Raw genomic sequence first — 19,535 nt, 5'->3', positions numbered from 1 at the left:
AACAATAGCTGTATGTGAAACGGATGCTAAATACTGCACCCCTTCCCTCCAAAATACTGTACCAGAGAGAGCTTTTGAGAACATGTGTGCAGATTCCATCTGATACTGACAGGGATGTGTGGTCATTTGTGTATGTGCACGTATCCAAATGATGTTAGCCTGGTAATGTCTTTGCCTTACCTTAGCTGGCCAGTGGTGGCCTTTCCACTTGCATAGGAGATATTCAGATGTTTCCATGTAACTAGCTAGCTAGCCAGAATCTGCAGGGCGACAATCTCAATGTAGTGAGCATAGAATTAAGAATGAATATTATCATTCTTATTAGTATGGCTATGAGGCTATCGTCTAGCTATGACGTTTCAAAAAATATTACTGGCAGACATGGCTGATATTTGATAGCTCGAACCAAAAAAACAAAAGTCCTGCTACTATTTCCTAAATGTTCCTTAAGTAACTGTAGTTGATGGGTTTACTGTTCCTTCGTATCAAAACAAATCCTAACCACTTTCGCATTTGCAGTGGGCCAGCCAACTACTGTCGTCGTCATTATGAGCAACAAAAAAACAATGAATATCCCCTGACATACCACGCAAAACGATTTTGCAGTATATGTTACTCACTCAGTTGATTGAGGTGTGACAAGAATGAGTTTATCCAGTGACCAGATCAGCTAGGCTACAATTTTGTAGAAATTAGAAGAGTACTGTAGCTAGTTGCTACAGTACTAACGTTAGCTAGCTACTGTCAGGGATAGTCACGAATGAAACTTTACCACATGCATAACATAAAGTTCCCCCCATATTCAACTCTCGTCTCCTGGCCAGCCGCGTCATACGCTGCGTCAGACGCTGCCCACACGCAAGCAGACTTGCTTTGGGGAAGAAGCAGGCTACCGGTAGGTACAGTGTGTTAATCAAAACATAATACGATAAGAATTACATGTCGTATCCAGAATTTACTTTTCGTAGCAGATTCGGAGAATTTACACGTGCACCTTTTAGCAGACACTCTTATCCAGAGTGATTTACTGGAGCAATTAGGGCGAAGTGCCTTGCTCGTGGGAACATTTTTCACCTTAGTCCATTCAGGCGACCTTTCGGATACTGGCCCAACGCTCTAAACCGCCAGGCTTCGTGTCACCCTACACAGCAGGTTAGCATAAATAGCATAGCAGGTTATGACAATTAGGTCACGGTTAGGGTTAGTTAAAATGCAAAAAATCACCCAGAAACAACGATTTTTTTTTAACATTTCGGCTATTTATGCATCACTTCCGTCCGTAGCTGTAGTCAATCTAGTCACAACCTAGTTTTACTATTGCCACTACAATCACCGACTGTGAGGCTAATATAATATTTCCAGGCTGCATGTTTAGCGAGAGGGGTGTTATTTCAACAAAGTGTGCGCTGTAAGGGCAAGCCTGCATTAGCATACATTTGTCGATGTATCTGTCCAGACAGTACAGTAGGCCTCTGGCTGCTACCAGACCCCCTTGTGTGAGGGCCTGTAGGGGGCACTCCTTGCTCTGATACAGGACATTCCAAAGCCCTAGACCAGTAATTTATATGGTCGCAGGCCAGGGCAGTTATGATGGGGACAGTGTCCTGCAAAGGGTGCCCCGTGATAGCATATTAACACGTCATAAGCAATGGCAAATTGCAGGAAATTTGCTTTAAAACAGCAGGAAACGTGTGTTTAGCTGATTCATAACAGTAGTCAATCGAAGGTGGCCCAACCCAAAATGTGTAGAATTGCAGGAAATGTGCTTTAAAACGGCAACATTTGCTCTCAGCCTCATGACAAAAAGTGTAGAATGGCATTATAAAACTGCATTTATTTTCTGACAATCTTTTTGTTGTTGTTTTTTGGGGGGCTGGAGGTCCCTTGGAGGTAGGTGGCCCAAATGCATTATTCTGGCCATGGTGAACAGTCATCGCAGATCATCTCTAGTACTTGTAGCCAGTGTAGGTTCATTCTGGTGTCATGGCCAAATTCCCAACCTAGGCTTGGCTCCTCACATTATCATTCCCAGCTCACTGTGAACCCCTCTCCTTTCCACTACATTCAACAGGTCGTTGTTGTATTATGAATGTTCTTCTCAACAACAACTACCGGTATGTTCTTATTTTTCCCATTTAAAATGTTGGTAGAAGAGTATAGAAATTAAAGTGACAAATGAATGGCCAGCTCCAAAATAATTGGACAGACTTTATTTTATGAATTCCCCCTCCAGGACAACTTTTGTTTGTAATTTAAAACATGGTGCAAATTAATCATAAATGAAATATATAAAAAAAAAAACAGTACACCAGGCACAAAATATTATCTATCTAGTGTCTTCTTGATACCCAATCCCATCGTGCAACTCCTCCACCTCTTAACCCTCCCCATCTCACCATCCCATGTACATAAAACTGTTTATTATAGGGAAGAAGGTAAACTACAACCAAAAAGTAGGAAAGAACTAGTAGGGTAAGAATAAAAAAATGGGTGGAGAAGTCAAGACAGGACAAACAAGAGACGACCAGACAGTACTTATAAAGTACATTCAAACATTTACACACAAATAAATACAGAGACCTTTAACCTAAACGAAAGTGTTCTTTCTTGAAATATCCCAAAAAATGGGCATTAAAACCCCAAGTATTCAATTAAATTGTAGCCTATGTACGGGTACGGTTCAACAATAAAATAAGCCAACCTATATAAATGTGAGAGTGGTAAATGCAGCTGAAAACCATTCAAAAGCAACAAATAAGTATAACCCTTTTGTCCAGGACTAAGTTTTACCATTTTTGTTTAACAATTCTTAAAATATAATTGAAAAAGAAACAAAAGAAACTATAATCATTGACCGATTCCCCAATTAGTTTCCTAACAGTGAAAGATGTACAGCAGTGATATCCATATAATATCAAGTCCAGGTCCCTCCTATTGTCCTGGAGAACAGTGTTCCCCTTGAATCGTCTTCGCTGACCCCACTGGCTATGCATTATGTTCCTGGAAACCACGTGTAATTAAAATATTTTATCACATTGAGATATGGATTATAGACAGTTGCAGACAGTGTCTATGAATATCGACTCAAACAAACTACGATTTATTATATGCTTGTTATCATCTTTGATTTAACTTCCACACTGCTTATAAGCCTCCATGGCATTGAATAATGATGCTTAGTTAGCACCCCGTGCTATTACACTCACATGTTATCAATTGCAGACTGACGCAGAGGACCACGGCCAAGGCAAGAATGCTAGTCTGGGGTGCGGCAACGCCGTTATCCAATAGCTCGGAGGCATGGCCACCGTCCTTTTTGCACTTCTGCCTGTAAATATAACCATGGTTCAAGAAACAATATCGACACTCATAAAAGGTAAACCAGCCAGGCTTATTTAGCTGATTCATAACAGTAGTCAATCTGAAGGTGTAAATTCATACCAGCTCAGTGTAAATCTGTACCAGCTCAGTGTCACTGGATTGATACTTACAGCTGCTTCTGTAAATACAGCTTGCTGGACTCGCAGGCCTTGGTCTGGCTCTCGGCTGCTATCCGCTGGCTCTCAGCAGCTGAATGCAAAGCCACACAGGACGCCCACTTGTGAGAGGCCTGTGTCAGGTTCTCGTGAAGTAATTCAATGTGCTCTGAAATCATAATAAGGCCTAAATCAGAACATTGAGTGACAGAAATAAAACATGTAATCTGTGTTTACAACAATAAGTTTTGAAATTCAGTGACAGTGACATTTAATGCTAAGGCATACTTTGTGTAGTTAAGGCAGTTTTCGATGTCTTCTTTGATAGACAAAAATAGGACATCCCTAGTTCAAATAATGCCTTATTAACTTATAAGGTCATGTCTGGCCCTAGGATTGCTTATCAGTATGAGTGGTGTACTGTACATGGCTCCATGACGTCTCTTAACTATTTTGGGAATTGTCTGGCAGCAAAGGGGTTTCACTCACATTAGCTGTGTTTTTCTAATTTTCCAATGTAGGCAAGACTGCAGCAATAGATGCTAGCTATGCTGTTTGACAGGGCTCTCCTAGGCAGCTAAAATGTTGTAAACGTATTTCTCATTAAGACCCTGTTGAAGGCGGGGTGCCTGATATTTATCAGAACAGGCATCTCCCCTTTCACACAATGTGTCATTTCCATATCGCCTTTACTCAGGAACTTATAATTTCCTTCTGTTGTTCAAAGTCAGGAAATCTACTGTAAAAAAAAGTCACAGCTATTGTATTTATTTGCTAGCCCCTTGGTTACAGCTTACTTAGCTCTGGAATACACTTCTTATCTGTAGGGTTTTAAGCATTTAGCGGTTAGCTCACACCCCTTGAGTTTTGTTGTTACAGCCTGAATTTAAAATGGATTAAATGTAGATGTTTTTGTCACTGGCCTACACGCATTAACCTATAATGTCAAAGTGGATTTATGTTTTCCGAAATTTTTACTAATTAAAAATTCAAAGCTGAAATGTCTTGAGTCAATAATTATTCAACCCCTTTGTTATGGCAAGCCTGAATAAGTTCAGGAGTAAAAATGTGCTTAACAAGTCACGTCACTCTGTGTGCAATAATAGTGTTTGACATGATTTATGAATGACTACCTTGTCTCTGTACCCCACACATACAATTATTTGTCATGTCCCTCAGTCGAGCAGTGCATTTCAAACACATATTCAACCACAAAGACCAGGGAGGTTTTCCAATGCCTCGTAAAGAAAGGAACCTATTGGTAGATGAGTTATATATATTTTTTTTAAAGCAGACATTGAATATCCCTTTGAGCATGGTGAAGTTATTAATTACACTTTGGATAGTGTATCAATACACCCAGTCACTACAAAGATACAGGCGTCCTTCCTAACTCAGTTGCTGGAGCGGAACAAACCACTCAGGGATTTCACCATGAGGGCAAGGGGGACTGTGAAACATTTAGAGTTTAATGGCTGTGATACAAGAAACTGAGGATGGCTCAACAGCATTGTAATTACTCTACAATACTAACCTAATTGACAGAGTGAAAAGAAGGAAGCCTGTACAGAAAAAAAATATTCCAAAACATGCATCCTGTTTGCAACAAGGCACTAAAGTAATACTGCAAAACATGTGGCAAAGCAATTAACTTTTTGTCCTGCTAAAAAGTGCTATGTTTGTGGCAAATCCAATACAACACATTACTGAGTACCACTCTGTATTTTCAAGCATAGTGGTGGCTGCATCCTGTTATGGGTATGCTTGTCATCGGCTGTTGTTCCTGAGTGGCCTAGTTACAGTTTTGACTTAAATCGTCTTGAAAATCTATGGCAAGACTTGAAAATGTCTGTCTAGCAATAATCAACAACCACCTTGACAGCGCTTGAAGAATTTAAAAAATAATAATGTGCAAATATTGTACAATCCAGGTGTGCAAAGCTCTTAGAAACTTACTCAGAAAGACTCGCAGATGTAATTGCTGCCAAATGTGATTCTAACATGTACTGACTCAGGGATGTGAATACTTATGTAAGTGAGATATTTCTGTATTTCATTTTTAATACATTTGCAGACATTTTTAAAATCATGTTTTTACTTTGTCATTATGGGGTATTGTGTGTAGATGGGTGGAGAGATAATCTATTTAATCCCTTTTAAATTCAGGCTGTAACACAACAAAATGTGGAATAAGTCAAGGAGTATGAATACTTTTAATGGCACCGTAGAAGTAGCCTGTGTGACTGCTTTTAAAGAATGGTAAACAGATGGGAGGGCTATTGAAGACATTCCCTCTGCTAGAACTTGCACTTAAATCCTAATTTGTCATCAGTTTCCAACGTTTGTAATCACAGCCTCAGATGATGTAAACTCATTTTTGAAGGCGCAATATCCAACCAATGTGTATTTATTTACCGTAGCTAGGGTGGTTTCTATGGTTACAGGGGAAAATGCTGCTAAGAATATCGTGGCTGAGAAAGTGCTCCTTTCATGGTAGCCAATACCAGAGGCAAAAATCCCATACCCTCCCACCGTGACATCAATTTTCCTACCTTGGTTTAGCATGATTTCTGAAGTGAGGTTTGCCTCGATTTCTTTATGCGTCTCGATTTCTTTTTCCAGGACTGTAATGTTTCCACCCAAAATAACCTGCAACAAAGACAGTGGTGGTCATTGAGTAACTCCTCAGGAATTCCCAGAACTAGTTAATACAACTTCTGTGAACATTGGCACAGTCATCCAGAGGAGTCCCTCCTATCACATATTTGAAATGCTGAGTGAAAGCAGGCTTGTGACAGAACCAGGTTTGGCTATGAGAACAGCCTCTGAAAACATTCCTTTCATCCAGCGTTTTTATGTGAAACAACACGAATGAACACATGTACTCTAATACAGTATCTATGAAGAAAAGAGGTGGAAATAATGATCTCATCAAAGACAACGGTGAAAGATTAAGACCTTTGTGCTTAAAGAACATGGACTGCTGCCGAAATGGCAACATTTTCCCTACATACCTCTGGTCAAAAGTAGAGCACTATATAGGGAGTAGGGTGCCATTTCAGACACAGACGTGGTGTGCCCTATTTTTGCATTCCCTCTTCTTCCAGGAAGGGTTGATCTTGACCTCCCACCCACTCCCTGGGAAGGACTAGCTGCTTTTAATATTTTGATTGCTGCATTTGCAGAGTATTTGCATAACTGTCCACATTAAATGGATACTGTCTGTCCATTGTGCCTCTGGTTGTTATGTAAAGGCCTAATGTGAATTTTCGGTCTGCCATTTATTTTCACAAATAATTATTTGGCATGATGATACAGTAACATGTTTTGAAACTGTTACAAACAGTCAAATGGAAATGGTATTAAAAAAAAACATGAAATCATAGCCATGCCTGTTTAGATTAGGTTTGGATGTCCAATCAATCTAAAATGACACGGGTACAACAGAGAGGGTAGAAGAAGGAGAGAGGCAGAGGATAACTGGCAGCTTGAGGGATTGAGCAAGTCAGTTGTAACCTCAGGCCTGCGGGAACCAGAGAGGGGAGTAGGAGGGAAAGCAAAGCAAGGCAATGCAAACACTCACGTTTTCCTGCCGACAGTCATCCAGGGACACGTTGGTCTGTCCCAGGTGCTCCAGGAGCCTCTCTGTCTCCCTGAGCTGCCGGGTCTGGTTGGCGTGGCCCTCCTCCACCATCTCCTCCAGGGCTGCCTTGTTCTTGGCGTACACCACCCTGGCCCCCTCATGCTTCTCCGTCAGGGTCTGTAGTTCAGCTCGGCACTGGCTGGCACTCTTCATGTCCGGAGAGGTGGCCCACACCACAATGATGATGAGAGAGATTACCGACCACAGGGCCAGGCAGGCGATCACAATGTTGCGGGTGGTCTGGGATGACTTGGAGCTGGCCATGGTGAACAAGAAGGTTGTGGTGGTGTTGGTGCTGATGATGATGATTGGAAAAAGTTGATCCGGAGTGTTTCCTGTCCTGCGGGAGGTGTCTGTGTAAAGAGGCAGGAGGTTCCTCTCAGAGTGAGTAACTGACTGAGTCTGTCTAAAGGATGAACCTCCCCTAAAACTCTGCCTCTGCTGGACAGGAAAGGGGTGTGGCCCTGGCTCTCCCCCCTCTGCCCCCCCCCCCCCCCTTTCCTCCCACTCTGTTCCCTTCATGCCCTGATAGGGGGGGCAGTAATTAAAAAGGAAATCACAACATTAGACACGAGAGACAGAGAGAGGAGATATGAGCTGTTCCCACACACACTGCGTCAGCTGCAAGGAACACTATGAGGGGAAATTAAAGCAAAACTCAAAAGTGCCTGGTGTAAAGCTGTGTATTTCCCTGAAAGGGTGTGTGTGTGTTTCTGTTTCCATTTCTCAGTCGCAGAGAGAAACCTGGCAGGACTCCCAACTCCACATAGAGCTGGCCTTGAACGCAGCTTCGCGTGGAGAGTTCAGTCACACAGCCTGTTTTGGTTCTTCAGCTATGTCTTATTTTAAACACTTTCACAAGAGCCTGAGTGCAGTGGCTAAGGCAGCGACTCAGTGTTTCCTGAGCTCATTCCAGCAGGGCCCTAAGAGAATCCATGGCACACAGACACACCCCAAACAACTCAGGCAACCCAGTTGCTATGGTCTTAGAAAAAAGGATTTAGGATAACCCTTTTTGATTCCAGAGAGAACCCTTTTTGTTTCCACAAACAACCCTCCTACATGGAACCTTAAAGAGTTCTATCTGGAGTCAAAAGGGTTCTATGGGGACAGCCGAAGAACCATTTTAGGTTCTAGATAGACTAGGGGGGAAAAAGGTTCTGTCTGCCCCCTTCATCAACAAATTACGACATAAAACTGAACTCTGCTCCTGTTTGAGAATGTCATCTGTATACCCGTAATAGATAAGGATGTAGTTGGATGCATTTTGGTTGTATGTATTATTTTCCTCTGTCACAATCTAAACTGACACCAATGTTATGCCTTTGTCATGCATGTTTGATTTCATTATATTGAATTCCTCTGATCAAATACCCATCCAAGTTCCAGATGAAACATTCCACAGTAGTCTGAGAAAGGAATGACTCACTTTGCTTTTTCAGCTACCCTCCTATGTGACAATATTTGTTTTTTTTTAAAGGGCCTGGAAAGCACAACTTCCTCACTCTTTGTCCTCATGAACCTCTTTGCCAAAACATCCAAAAATGGTAAGGAAAATTAAGAGGATGTGGAAATGAGATGGCTCTTGGTTGGATACTGAGTGAACAAAACATTAGGATCACCTTCCTAATATTTATTTGCACCCCCTCTCCCGTTTGCCCTCAGAACAGCCTTAATTCGTAAGGGCAGGGACTCTACAAGGTGTCGAAAGCATTCCACAGAAATGCTGGCCATGTTGACTCCAATGCTTCCCACAGTTGTGTCAAGTTGGCTGGATGTCCTTTGGGTGGTGGACCATTCTTGATACACACGGAGAGTGGAAAACCAAGCAGCATTGCAGTTCAAAGGCACAAATCTTTTGTCTTGCCCATTCACCCTCTGAATGGCACACAGACAATACATGTCTCAATTGTCTCAATGTTTAATAATCCTTCTTTAACCTGTAACCTCCCCTTCATCTACACTAATTGAATGGGAGCATAGCTTTCTCCCGGTCAGTCTATTTCATGGAAAGAGGTGTTCCTAATGTTTTCTACACCCCGGGTATATAGTATATTACAACACTTCAGGAACTGGCCCGTAGTAAGTTGAGTGAAATGCAAAATACCTTCAAAAATTGGAAGTATTTAGGTATTGGTACAAATTAAGGAAACAGGTTTCAAGCAAGTTTTTAGAAATGGTTCCCGAAATGTTCTAGAATTCAGGGGCATATTTTCAACTTATCAAACAAGAATGTGCCTTGTAAGTTGGCATATGCATTACTAGTCAAAAGTTTGGATCCACCAATTCATTCAAGGGTTTTTCTTTGTTTTTACTATTTTCTACATTGTAGAATACTAGTGAAGACATCAAAACTATGAAATAACACGTGGAATCATGTAGTAACCAACAAAGTGTTAAACAAATCAAAATATATTTGAGATTCTTCAAAGTAGCCACCCTTTGCTTTGATGACAGCTTTGAACACTCTTGACATTCTCTCAACCAGCTTCAAATGGTTGCACCTGGAATTCATTTGAATTAACAGGTGTGCCTTGTTAAAAGTTAATTTGTGGAATTTCTTTCCTTCTTAATGCGTTTGAGCCAATCATTTGTGTTGTGACAAGTTAGGGGTGATAGCCCTATTTGGTAAAAGACCAAGTCCATATTATGGCAAGAACAGCTCCAAAAAGGAAAGAAAAATGACAGTCCATCATTACTTTAATACATGTCATACAGTCAGTCAATGCGGAAAATCTTTGAAAGTTTCTTCAAGTGCAGTCGCAAAAAACATCAATCACTAGGAGGAAACTGGCTCTCTGTCACACCCTGATCTGTTTCATCTGTCTTTGTGCTTGTCTCCACCCCCCTCCAGGTGTCTTCAATCTTCCCCGTTATTCCCCAGTGTATTTATACCTGTGTTCTCTGTTTGTCTGTTGCCAGTTTGTTTTGTTTTGTGAAATCTACCAGCGTTTTTCTCCTGGCTGTTCTAGTTCCGGTTTTCTAGTTTTTCCCTGATTTGACCATTCTGCCTGCCCTGAGAGACTTGATTGGGCCCAAAACCACGAGCAATGGACATTAGACCGGTGGAAATCTGTCCTTTGGTCTGATGAGTCCAAATGTGAGATTTTTGGTTCCAACCGCCGTGTCTTTGTGAGAAGCAGAGTAGGTGAACAGATGATCTTCGGGGTGGGGTTCCCACCGTCAAGCATGGAGGAGGTGTGATGTTGTGGGGGTGCTTTGCTGGTGACCCTGTCTTTGATGTATTTAGAATTCAAGGCACACTTAACCAGCATGGCTACCACAGCATTCTGCAGCGATATGCCTTCCCACCTGGTTTGCACTTAGTCCCACTATCATTTGTTTTTCAACAGGACAATGACCCAAAACACACCTCCAGGATGTGTAAGGGCTATTTGACCAAGGAAAGAGAGTGATGGAGTGCTGCATCAGATGACCTGGCCTCCACAATCACCCGACCTCAACCCAATTGAGATGGTTTGGGATGAGTTGGACCGCAGAGTGAATGAAAAGCAGCCAACAAGTGCTCAGCATATGTGGGAACTCCTTCAAGACTGTTGGAAAATCTTTCCTCTTGAAGCTGGTTGAGAGAATGAGAGAATGCCAAGAGTGTGCAAATCTATAATGAAGGCAAAGGGTGACTACTTTGAAGAATGTCAAATATAAAATGTATTTTGATATGTTTAACACTTAAAAAAACAAACATTTTTACTGCATGATTCCAAATGTTAATTCATAGTTTATGTCTTTACTATTATTCTACAATGTAGAAAATAGTGAAAATTAAGAAAAACCCTTGAATGAGTAGGTGTGTCTCAACTTTTGAATGGTACTGTAGCTGGAAAGATAGTTGATGGTGTGTCACAACAAGATACAGTATATGACAATGAATGGAGGACCAACAGACTGGTAGGCTTCATGGGTATCTGGTTCATACAGTGCTAAAATTAACTCCCAAAGAAGTTTTGCATTATAAAATACACACTGCTTGAATGTCCCCTTTAGTGACCAAGTACTTTGTCATGTTCTTGAAACTGTTTGGCTTAACAAAATAATTATGGGATATATCTGTCTCTATTCTTGGCCAGGTGATTGACCGGAGTGTATGATGAGAACAGAGGTTGGCCCAAACACAAAGAGAGGAGCTGCCAAGCCAGTGCTGTCAGTCACCAAAGTGCATCTGGCAGCAAGCGAGATGAATGTCCACACTATTGAGCACTATTAGAAATGGATTGGTTAAGGGCTTTGTAACACCACTTCAGGATCAGGCAGACACAGGTAATCTGCTTTCAAAGCACTGGATTGATATGAAGCGACCAACGCTGCACTGTCTTCTTGAGATAGGGAAGGGACATCTTTGTGAAAGTGTATTGTATAACACTTCCCCCTTTTTCAGATATCTCAAAGTACACTACTTATACAAAAGTATGTGGACATCCCTTCAAATTAGTGGATTCGACTGTTTCAGCCACACGCTACCTTCCCGAATGCATATTGCCAACTTTCAAGTTTGGTGGAGGAGGAATAATAATGGTCTGGGGCTGTTTTTCATGGTTCGGGCTTCGCCCCTTAGTTCCAGTGAAGGGAAATCTTAATGCTACAGCATACAATGACATTCTAGACGATTCTGTGCTTCCAACTTTGTGGCAACCGTTTGGGGAAGGCTCTTTCCTGTTTCAGCATGACAATGCCCCTGTGGACAATGTGAGGTCCATACAGAAATGGTTTGTTAAGGTCGGTGTGGAAGAATTTCACTGGCCTGCACAGAGGCCTGAACCCAACCCCATCGAACATCTTTGGGATGAATTAGAATGCTGACTGCAAGCCAGGCCTAATCGCCCAAATTCAGTGTCCGACCTCACTAATGCTCTTGTGGCTGAATGGAAGCAAGTGGAAGCAATGTTCCAAAATCTAGTGGAAAGCTTTTCCAGAAGAGTGGAGGCTGTTCTAGCAGCAAAGAGAGGACCAAGTCTATATTAATGCCCTGATTTTGGAATTAGATGTTTAACAAGCAGGTCACCATACACTTTTGGTCATGTGGTGTAGCTAGCGGGAGAGAAGGGGAGGTCGGAAGCATTCTATCCTATTGATTAGTAAAATGTACAGGAGAATTTTCAAAAAGCAATACAGAATGTCAAAGTTTTACTGTCATGTTGACATTTTGTGTCACAGTGACATTTTTGAAGTCTATCGATTAAAGAATCAATTCAATGAAGTCACTACTAAGCTGTATGTATTATTTTCCTCTGAGTCACAATCTAAACTAGACCCTATGGCTTTGTCATACATTTTTGATTTCATTCTATTGAATTCCTATTTTCATATTGGAGATATGAGTTATGCGTTGGTAGGGTGGTGTTGTTTGCATTTCACCCATGGAGCTCTTGCCTTCCAGTGATGTCATTTGAAAGAGGCCCGAAAATAATAGAGTCCCACACTGTTTTGGGGCAGAGTGCTTTTTGTGTTTTTCCCTTCAAGGACAGGGAACCACACCGCAATACACAGTACATCTCTGTTATGTGTCACCTGTCCTTGAAGGGACATAGTAATGGTGTCTAAGAGAAGTCAAAGCTAAGTTGTAATATGAAATGTTACCATTACTGCTTGTCATGCTGTAGTATAGGCCATTAAACACAGGCAATACATGGCAACAGAAAGCAGTTTACAGTTCATATTTGAAAAATGAGACTGAGATGTGTTATGTTGTAGAGTGGAGAAGTAGCATGAAGACACAACACTATAATCTTCAACAAATGTAACTTGAATGGGCAGCTTATACAGCAACAGCAGCGCGTACTCTCCTCTTGACCAGCCACTTCTTTTCAGTGTTATGGTGATATACTGCCATCTAGCGATTTAAACTTCAAGGAAGCGTTTGCAAGCCAAATTGAATCCAATCGGACACTTGTACTAAGTTTTAGCTCTATTTTCTTTTTTTGCTGGGGTATAATCTGGGGAAAGAGTGCTATATGAGACTGGCCAAAAACTTATTTTGAGCCATTTTGCTACAAGCAGGGAAATAATCTTGCAGCAACACGAAATGTAAATTATTACGTGGACTCTAATGAATAGGCATTTTCGTAGGGGTTGATACATTTTTCGTTAAGGCAAATTGAGTCTGACATTTCAAAGTGGAAATGACATACTTTAGAAGCCTTTTTAAACCTCATACACTACAAGTTCGCACTTCTTGCTGTGTAGGAAAATAAATTCTCAGCAACAAAACAGTGATCAAATGAAGATCCTACATCTGTAGGATCAGCTAGTATAGAGTGGTGGAGTCTTTAGTTTGATGCAAAGCAACCACTTAACATATGAATGAAACTTAGGTTTTTCACCTATCCCCATGTAATCAGAGCAATCACAATGATGTGTGTCACACCCTGATCTGTTTCACCTGTCTTTGTGCTTGTCTTCAACCCCCTCCAGGTGTCGCCCAGCTTCCCCATTATCCCCGGTGCATTTATACCTGTGTTCTCTGTTTGTCTGTTGCCAGTTCGCCTTGTCTCGTCAAGCATACCAGTGTTTTTCCCCGTACTACTGTTTTAAATTTTTTTATTATTGAATCCAAGACATAAAATATACTCGGAGTGAAGCCGCTCAACAACTACACCAAACCAGGAAGTCATCCAACAGACTCATTCAGAGCGACACACAGCAGTATCCAGGGTCAATGCCCTGCTCAAGGGCATATCTCAACAGATCTCCCACAAGGCCAAAAACAGGGACCTGAATCCTCCAAGATCCCCCCCCTAACAGTTCCCCAATAGCTTCCCCTCAACCACCTGAGACCCCTCCCACAGTACCCCCACCCCAAGAAAGATACTTTTATCTTTGACCATCATCAGACAAGGCCCAAATCCCTGTCATTCGCATGAAGAAGAGAAGAGACATTGGGAACGTAGGTTGGGGTGCCTTGTTAGGATCCGATGGCGAGTGAGTAATCCGCCTCTACCATCAGTCCTATTAGCCAACGCACAATCATAGGACAATAACATGGATGAGCTCCGATCAAGATTATCCTACCAACGGGACATTAAAAACTGTAATATCTTACGTTTCGCCAAATCGTGGCTGAACGATGACATGGATAACATACAGCTGGTGGGGTTTACACTGCATCGGTAAGATATAAGAGCTGCCTCCAGTAAGACGGGGTAGTGGTCTGTGTCTATTTGTAAATAACTAATATTAAGGAAATCTCAAGGTTTTGCTTGCCTGAGGTAGAGTATGTCATGATAAGATGTAGACCACACTATTTACCAAGGGTCTTCATCTATATTTTTTGTAGCTGTCTATCAGCTATCACCGGACTAAGATTGAATCGTACTACACCGGCTATCACCGGACTAAGATTGAATCGTACTACACCGGCTCTGACGCTCGTCGGATGTTTCAGGGCTTGTAAACTATTACGGGCCACAAAGGGAAGCACAGCCGTGAGCTGCCCAGTGACACGAGCCTACCAGACGAGCTAAATTACTTCTATACTTGCTTCGAGGCAAGCAACACTGAAGCATGCATAAGAGCATCAGTTGTTCCGGATGACTATTTGATCTCGCTCTCCGTAGCCGACGTGAGTAAGACCTTCAAACATGTCAACATTTACAAGGCTGCAGGGCCAGACGGATTACCAGGACATGTACTCCAAGCATGCGTTGATCAACTAGAAGTGTCTTCACTGACATATTCAACCTGTCCCTGACAGAGTCTGTAATACCAACATGTTTCAAGCAGACCACCATAATCCCTGTGCCCAAGAACACCAAGGTAACCGGCCTAAGTTACTATCGACCCGTAGCACTCATGTCTGTAGATCCTGGACTTCCTGACGGGCTGCCCCCAAGTGGTAAGGGTAGGTAACAACACATCTGCCACACTGATCCTCAACATGGGGGCCCCTCAGGGGTGCGTGCTCAGTCACCTCATGTACTTCCTGTTCACCCATGACTGCATGGCCAAGCACGACTCCAGCACCATCATTAAGTTTGCAGACGACACAACAGTGGAATGCCTGATCACCAACAACGATGAGACAGCCTATAGGGAGGAGGTCAGAAGTGTGGTGCCAAGATACCAACCTCTCCCTCAACGTGATCAAGACAAAGGAAGGAGAGGTTATTATCTGGTTTTATCCTTGCACCACACTGCCATACTAAGGTTACACTTCCAATATGCTTTCTGGTGTTGTTCTTCTTCACTACAGAAAAAACATTTAGTCCCAAATTATAGTATTCAAGGATGACTTTCCTTACATTCCATCTGGTGGATATGATGAACTCCAATGTATAAAGGCTTCATGTGAGCCATTCTAAAGTTCATAAGTACTACAGTGTGTACAAAACATTTGGAGCACCTTCCTAATTTTGAGTTGCACCCCCTTTTGCTCTCAGAACATCTCCATTCATCGGGGCATGGACTCTACAAAGGTGTAAAAAGTGTTCCACAGGGATTCTGGCCCATGTTGACTCCAATGCTTTCCACAGCTATGTCAAGTTGGCTGGATAACCTTTGGGTGGTGGACCATTCTTGATACACACAGGAAACTGTTGAGCATGAAAAACCCAGCAGCGTTGCAGTTCTTGACACACTCAAACCTGTGCACCTGGCACCTACAACCATACCATGTTCAAAGGCACTTAAATATTTTGTCTTGCTCAGTGGATTTAACAAGTGCCATCAAAAAGGGACCATAGCTTTCACCTGAATTCACCTGGTCAGTCTATGTCATGGAAAGAGCAGGTGTTTTTAATGTTTTGTACACTGTATACATAGTGTGATATAAGGTTCTTATATATCTGGTGCTTTGCCAAATGTGGCATAAACCCTTTGCTTCTGAATGATTTCTGAAGTATCTATTGTGCATTAAAAAGGGTTTATAAGGGCTTAAAAGTTGTAATTCATTTAAATACAGAAAAGAAATAGAGAAAAATATATACAGTGCCTTGCGAAAGTATTCGGCCCCCTTGAACTTTGCGACCTTTTGCCACATTTCAGGCTTCAAACATAAAGATATAAAACTGTATTTTTTTGTGAAGAATCAACAACAAGTGGGACACAATCATGAAGTGGAACGACATTTATTGGATATTTCAAACTTTTTTAACAAATCAAAAACTGAAAAATTGGGCGTGCAAAATGATTCAGCCCCCTTAAGTTAATACTTTGTAGCGCCACCTTTTGCTGCGATTACAGCTGTAAGTCGCTTGGGGTATGTCTCTATCAGTTTTGCACATTGAGAGACTGAAATTTTTTCCCATTCCTCCTTGCAAAACAGCTCGAGCTCAGTGAGGTTGGATGGAGAGCATTTGTGAACAGCAGTTTTCAGTTCTTTCCACAGGTTCTTGATTGGATTCAGGTCTGGACTTTGACTTGGCCATTCTAACACCTGGATATGTTTATTTTTGAACCATTCCATTGTAGATTTTGCTTTATGTTTTGGATCATTGTCTTGTTGGAAGACAAATCTCCGTCCCAGTCTCAGGTCTTTTGCAGACTCCATCAGGTTTTCTTCCAGAATGGTCCTGTATTTGGCTCCATCCATCTTCCCATCAATTTTAACCATCTTCCCTGTCCCTGCTGAAGAAAAGCAGGCCCAAACCATGATGCTGCCACCACCATGTTTGACAGTGGGGATGGTGTGTTCAGGGTGATGAGCTGTGTTGCTTTTACGCCAAACATAACGTTTTGCATTGTTGCCAAAAAGTTCAATTTTGGTTTCATCTGACCAGAGCACCTTCTTCCACATGTTTGGTGTGTCTCCCAGGTGGCTTGTGGCAAACTTTAAACGACACTTTTTATGGATATCTTTAAGAAATGGCTTTCTTCTTGCCACTCTTCCATAAAGGCCAGATTTGTGCAATATACGACTGATTGTTGTCCTATGGACAGAGTCTCCCACCTCAGCTGTAGATCTCTGCAGTTCATCCAGAGTGATCATGGGCCTCTTGGCTGCATCTCTGATCAGTCTTCTCCTTGTATGAGCTGAAAGTTTAGAGGGACGGCCAGGTCTTGGTAGATTTGCAGTGGTCTGATACTCCTTCCATTTCAATATTATCGCTTGCACAGTGCTCCTTGGGATGTTTAAAGCTTGGGAAATCTTTTTGTATCCAAATCCGGCTTTAAACTTCTTCACAACAGTATCTCGGACCTGCCTGGTGTGTTCCTTGTTCTTCATGATGCTCTCTGCGCTTTTAACGGACCTGAGACTATCACAGTGCAGGTGCATTTATACGGAGACTTGATTACACACAGGTGGATTGTATTTATCATCATTAGTCATTTAGGTCAACATTGGATCATTCAGAGATCCTCACTGAACTTCTGGAGATAGTTTGCTGCACTGAAAGTAAAGGGGCTGAATAATTTTGCACGCCCAATTTTTCAGTTTTTAATTTGTTAAAAAAGTTTGAAATATCCAACAAATGTCGTTCCATTTCATGATTGTTTCCCACTTGTTGTTGATTCTTCACAAAAAAATACAGTTTTATATCTTTGTTTGAAGCCTGAAATGTGGCAAAAGGTCACAAAGTTCAAGGGGGCCGAATACTTTCGCAAGGCACTGTATTTTTCCATCTCTTCCTATCATTCAACTTTTTTTTGTACAGAAGGACACATGTTCTTTGAGGGAAAAACCAGCTAGAATTGAAACAATAACAAAACCGGACACCCTGCCTCTGTTTTTTTTTTTTTTAAGTGTTTAGTATCCAAATCAGAATCACAATTATTCGGCAAATACATTTGCATGCACAGGAATTTGACTCTGTGAAAGAGTGCTGCCACAATAAACAGAATTTACAGACAGACAATAAACTGAATATACGGTACTATCAATAGGGGGCGGGGGTATATGGGACACCATACAGGAAGGTATGACGACTGATATGTTTGGCAAGGTATCCCCAGCACCACCAGAGAACATGTTGATAGGTACAGTATCTGTATCTGCTGTGAATGACAATAAAAGATGAAAGACAAGTGCAGTGTTGGAAAATGTACCCTATTGACATACTTGAGTAAAAGTAAAGCTCTCTTAATAGAAAATGACAAAAGTGAAAGTCACCCAGTAAAATTCTACTTGAGTAAAAGTCTAAAATGACTTGGTTTTAAATATATTTAAGGATCAAAAGTAAACGCAAAAATATACTTAAGTATCAAAAGTAAAATTCTAAATCATTTCAAATTCCTTACAAACCAGACAGTACCATTTTCTTGTTATTTTTATTTACGGATAGCCAGGGGCATGCTCTCACCCTCGGACATAATTTACAAACTATAAGCACGTGTTTAGTGATTCTGCCGGATCAGAGGCAGTAGGGATGACCAGGGTTGTTCTCCTGATAAGTGTATGAATTAGACCATTCCAAATATAGCGAGTACTTTTGGGTGTCAGGGAAAATGTATGGAGTAAAATGTACATACTTTTCATTAGAACTGTAGTGAAGGAAAAATATAAAGTTGTCAAAAATATAAATAGTAAAGTACAGATACCTACAAAAATGACTCAAGTAAAAATACTTGACAGTAGTACTTACAGGTGAAGTCAAGTACATTAAAACTCAGTTTTTCACAATTCCTGACATTTAATCCTAGTAAAAATTCCCTGTCTTAGGTCAGTTAGGATCACCACTTTGTTTTAAGAATGTGAAATGTCAGAATAATAGTAGAGAGAATGATTTATTTCAGCTTTTATTTCTTTCATCACATTCCCAGTGGGTCAGAAGTTTACATACACTCAATTAGTATTTGGTATCATTGCCTTTAAATTGTTTAACTTGGGTCAAACGTTCCGGGTAGCCTTCCACAAGCTTCCCACAATAAGTTGGGTGAATTTTGGCCCATTCCTCCTGACAGAGCTGATGTAACTGAGTTAGGTTTGTAGGCCTCCTTGCTTGCACACAACTTTTCAGTTCTGCCCACACATTTTCTATAGGACTGAGGTCAGGTCTTTGTGATGGCCACTACAATACCTTGACTTTGTTGTCCTTAAGCCATTTTTGCCACAACTTTGGAAGGATGCTTGGGGTCAATGTCCATTTGGAAGATCCATTTGCGACCAAGCTTTAACTTCCTGACTGATGTCTTGAGATGTTGCTTCAATATATCCACATAATTGTTCTTTCTCGTGATGCCATCTATTTTGTGAAGTGCACCTGTCCCTCCTGCAGCAAAGCACCCCCACATCATGATGCTGCCACCCCCGTGCTACACAATTGGGATGGTATTCTTCAGCTTGCAAGCATCCTCCTTTTTCCTCCAAACATAAGATGGTCATTAAGGCGAAACAGTTCTATTTTTGTTTCATCAAACCAGAAGATATTTCTCCGAAAAGTACAATCTTTGTCCCCATGTGCAGTTGCAAACCGTAGTCTGGCTTTTTTATGGCGGTTTTGGAGCAGTGGCTTCTTCCTTGCTGA

The 19,535-nt window shown here is 41.5% G+C and overlaps 2 protein-coding genes and 1 long non-coding RNA gene across 8 annotated transcripts in view; 1 reads left to right on the top strand and 2 right to left on the bottom strand.

Moving 5' to 3' along the window:
• Nucleotides 1–949, bottom strand: part of wdr18 (WD repeat domain 18) — a 97,215-nt gene extending 96,266 nt beyond the window's left edge. Inside the window, exons 1-2 of one of the 6 annotated variants that reach the window (XM_020498659.2) lie at nt 621–949; nt 181–260 (exon numbers count right to left, since the gene is read on the bottom strand). In XM_020498659.2, the coding sequence (XP_020354248.1) occupies nt 181–237 (57 nt within the window). In that variant the 5' untranslated portion in view covers nt 238–260; nt 621–949. Of the gene's footprint in view, nt 1–180 lie in introns of all 6 variants that reach the window. The other 5 variants (XM_020498660.2, XM_020498658.2, XM_031786263.1 and 2 more) reach the window with 5 other exon arrangements.
• Nucleotides 817–12,338, top strand: LOC109902368 (uncharacterized). Its single transcript, XR_002256872.2, has 3 exons — nt 817–895; nt 8,600–8,666; nt 11,208–12,338. It is a non-coding gene; the product is annotated as an uncharacterized LOC109902368 (long non-coding RNA).
• On the bottom strand, nt 2,181–7,743 carry LOC109902367 (uncharacterized). Its single transcript, XM_020498661.2, has 5 exons — nt 7,060–7,743; nt 6,029–6,125; nt 3,492–3,645; nt 3,207–3,328; nt 2,181–3,000 (listed from the first exon to the last, which is right to left on the bottom strand). Coding segments are annotated over exons 1-5 (957 nt in total). The 5' UTR covers nt 7,642–7,743; the 3' UTR covers nt 2,181–2,998.
• Nucleotides 12,339–19,535: the final 7,197 nt, after the last annotated feature.

The sequence above is a fragment of the Oncorhynchus kisutch genome, linkage group LG13, assembly GCF_002021735.2.
Source record: "Oncorhynchus kisutch isolate 150728-3 linkage group LG13, Okis_V2, whole genome shotgun sequence".
NCBI lineage: Eukaryota > Metazoa > Chordata > Actinopteri > Salmoniformes > Salmonidae > Oncorhynchus > Oncorhynchus kisutch.
Note: the sequence above shows the minus strand (reverse complement) of the source record. Positions and strands in the feature narration are given on the sequence as shown.

What these genes read in the sequence shown, in the direction of transcription:
- LOC109902367 (XM_020498661.2), bottom strand. Translation starts at nt 7,641, where the DNA reads ATGAAGGGAACAGAGTGGGAGGAAAGGGGGGGGGGGGGGGCAGAGGGG. An exon ending in ATGACTGTCGGCAGGAAAAC is followed by an intron (nt 6,126 to 7,059) that starts GTGAGTGTTTGC and finishes TCTTTGTTGCAG; the next exon opens with GTTATTTTGGGTGGAAACAT. An exon ending in AGAAATCATGCTAAACCAAG is followed by an intron (nt 3,646 to 6,028) that starts GTAGGAAAATTG and finishes TTATGATTTCAG; the next exon opens with AGCACATTGAATTACTTCAC.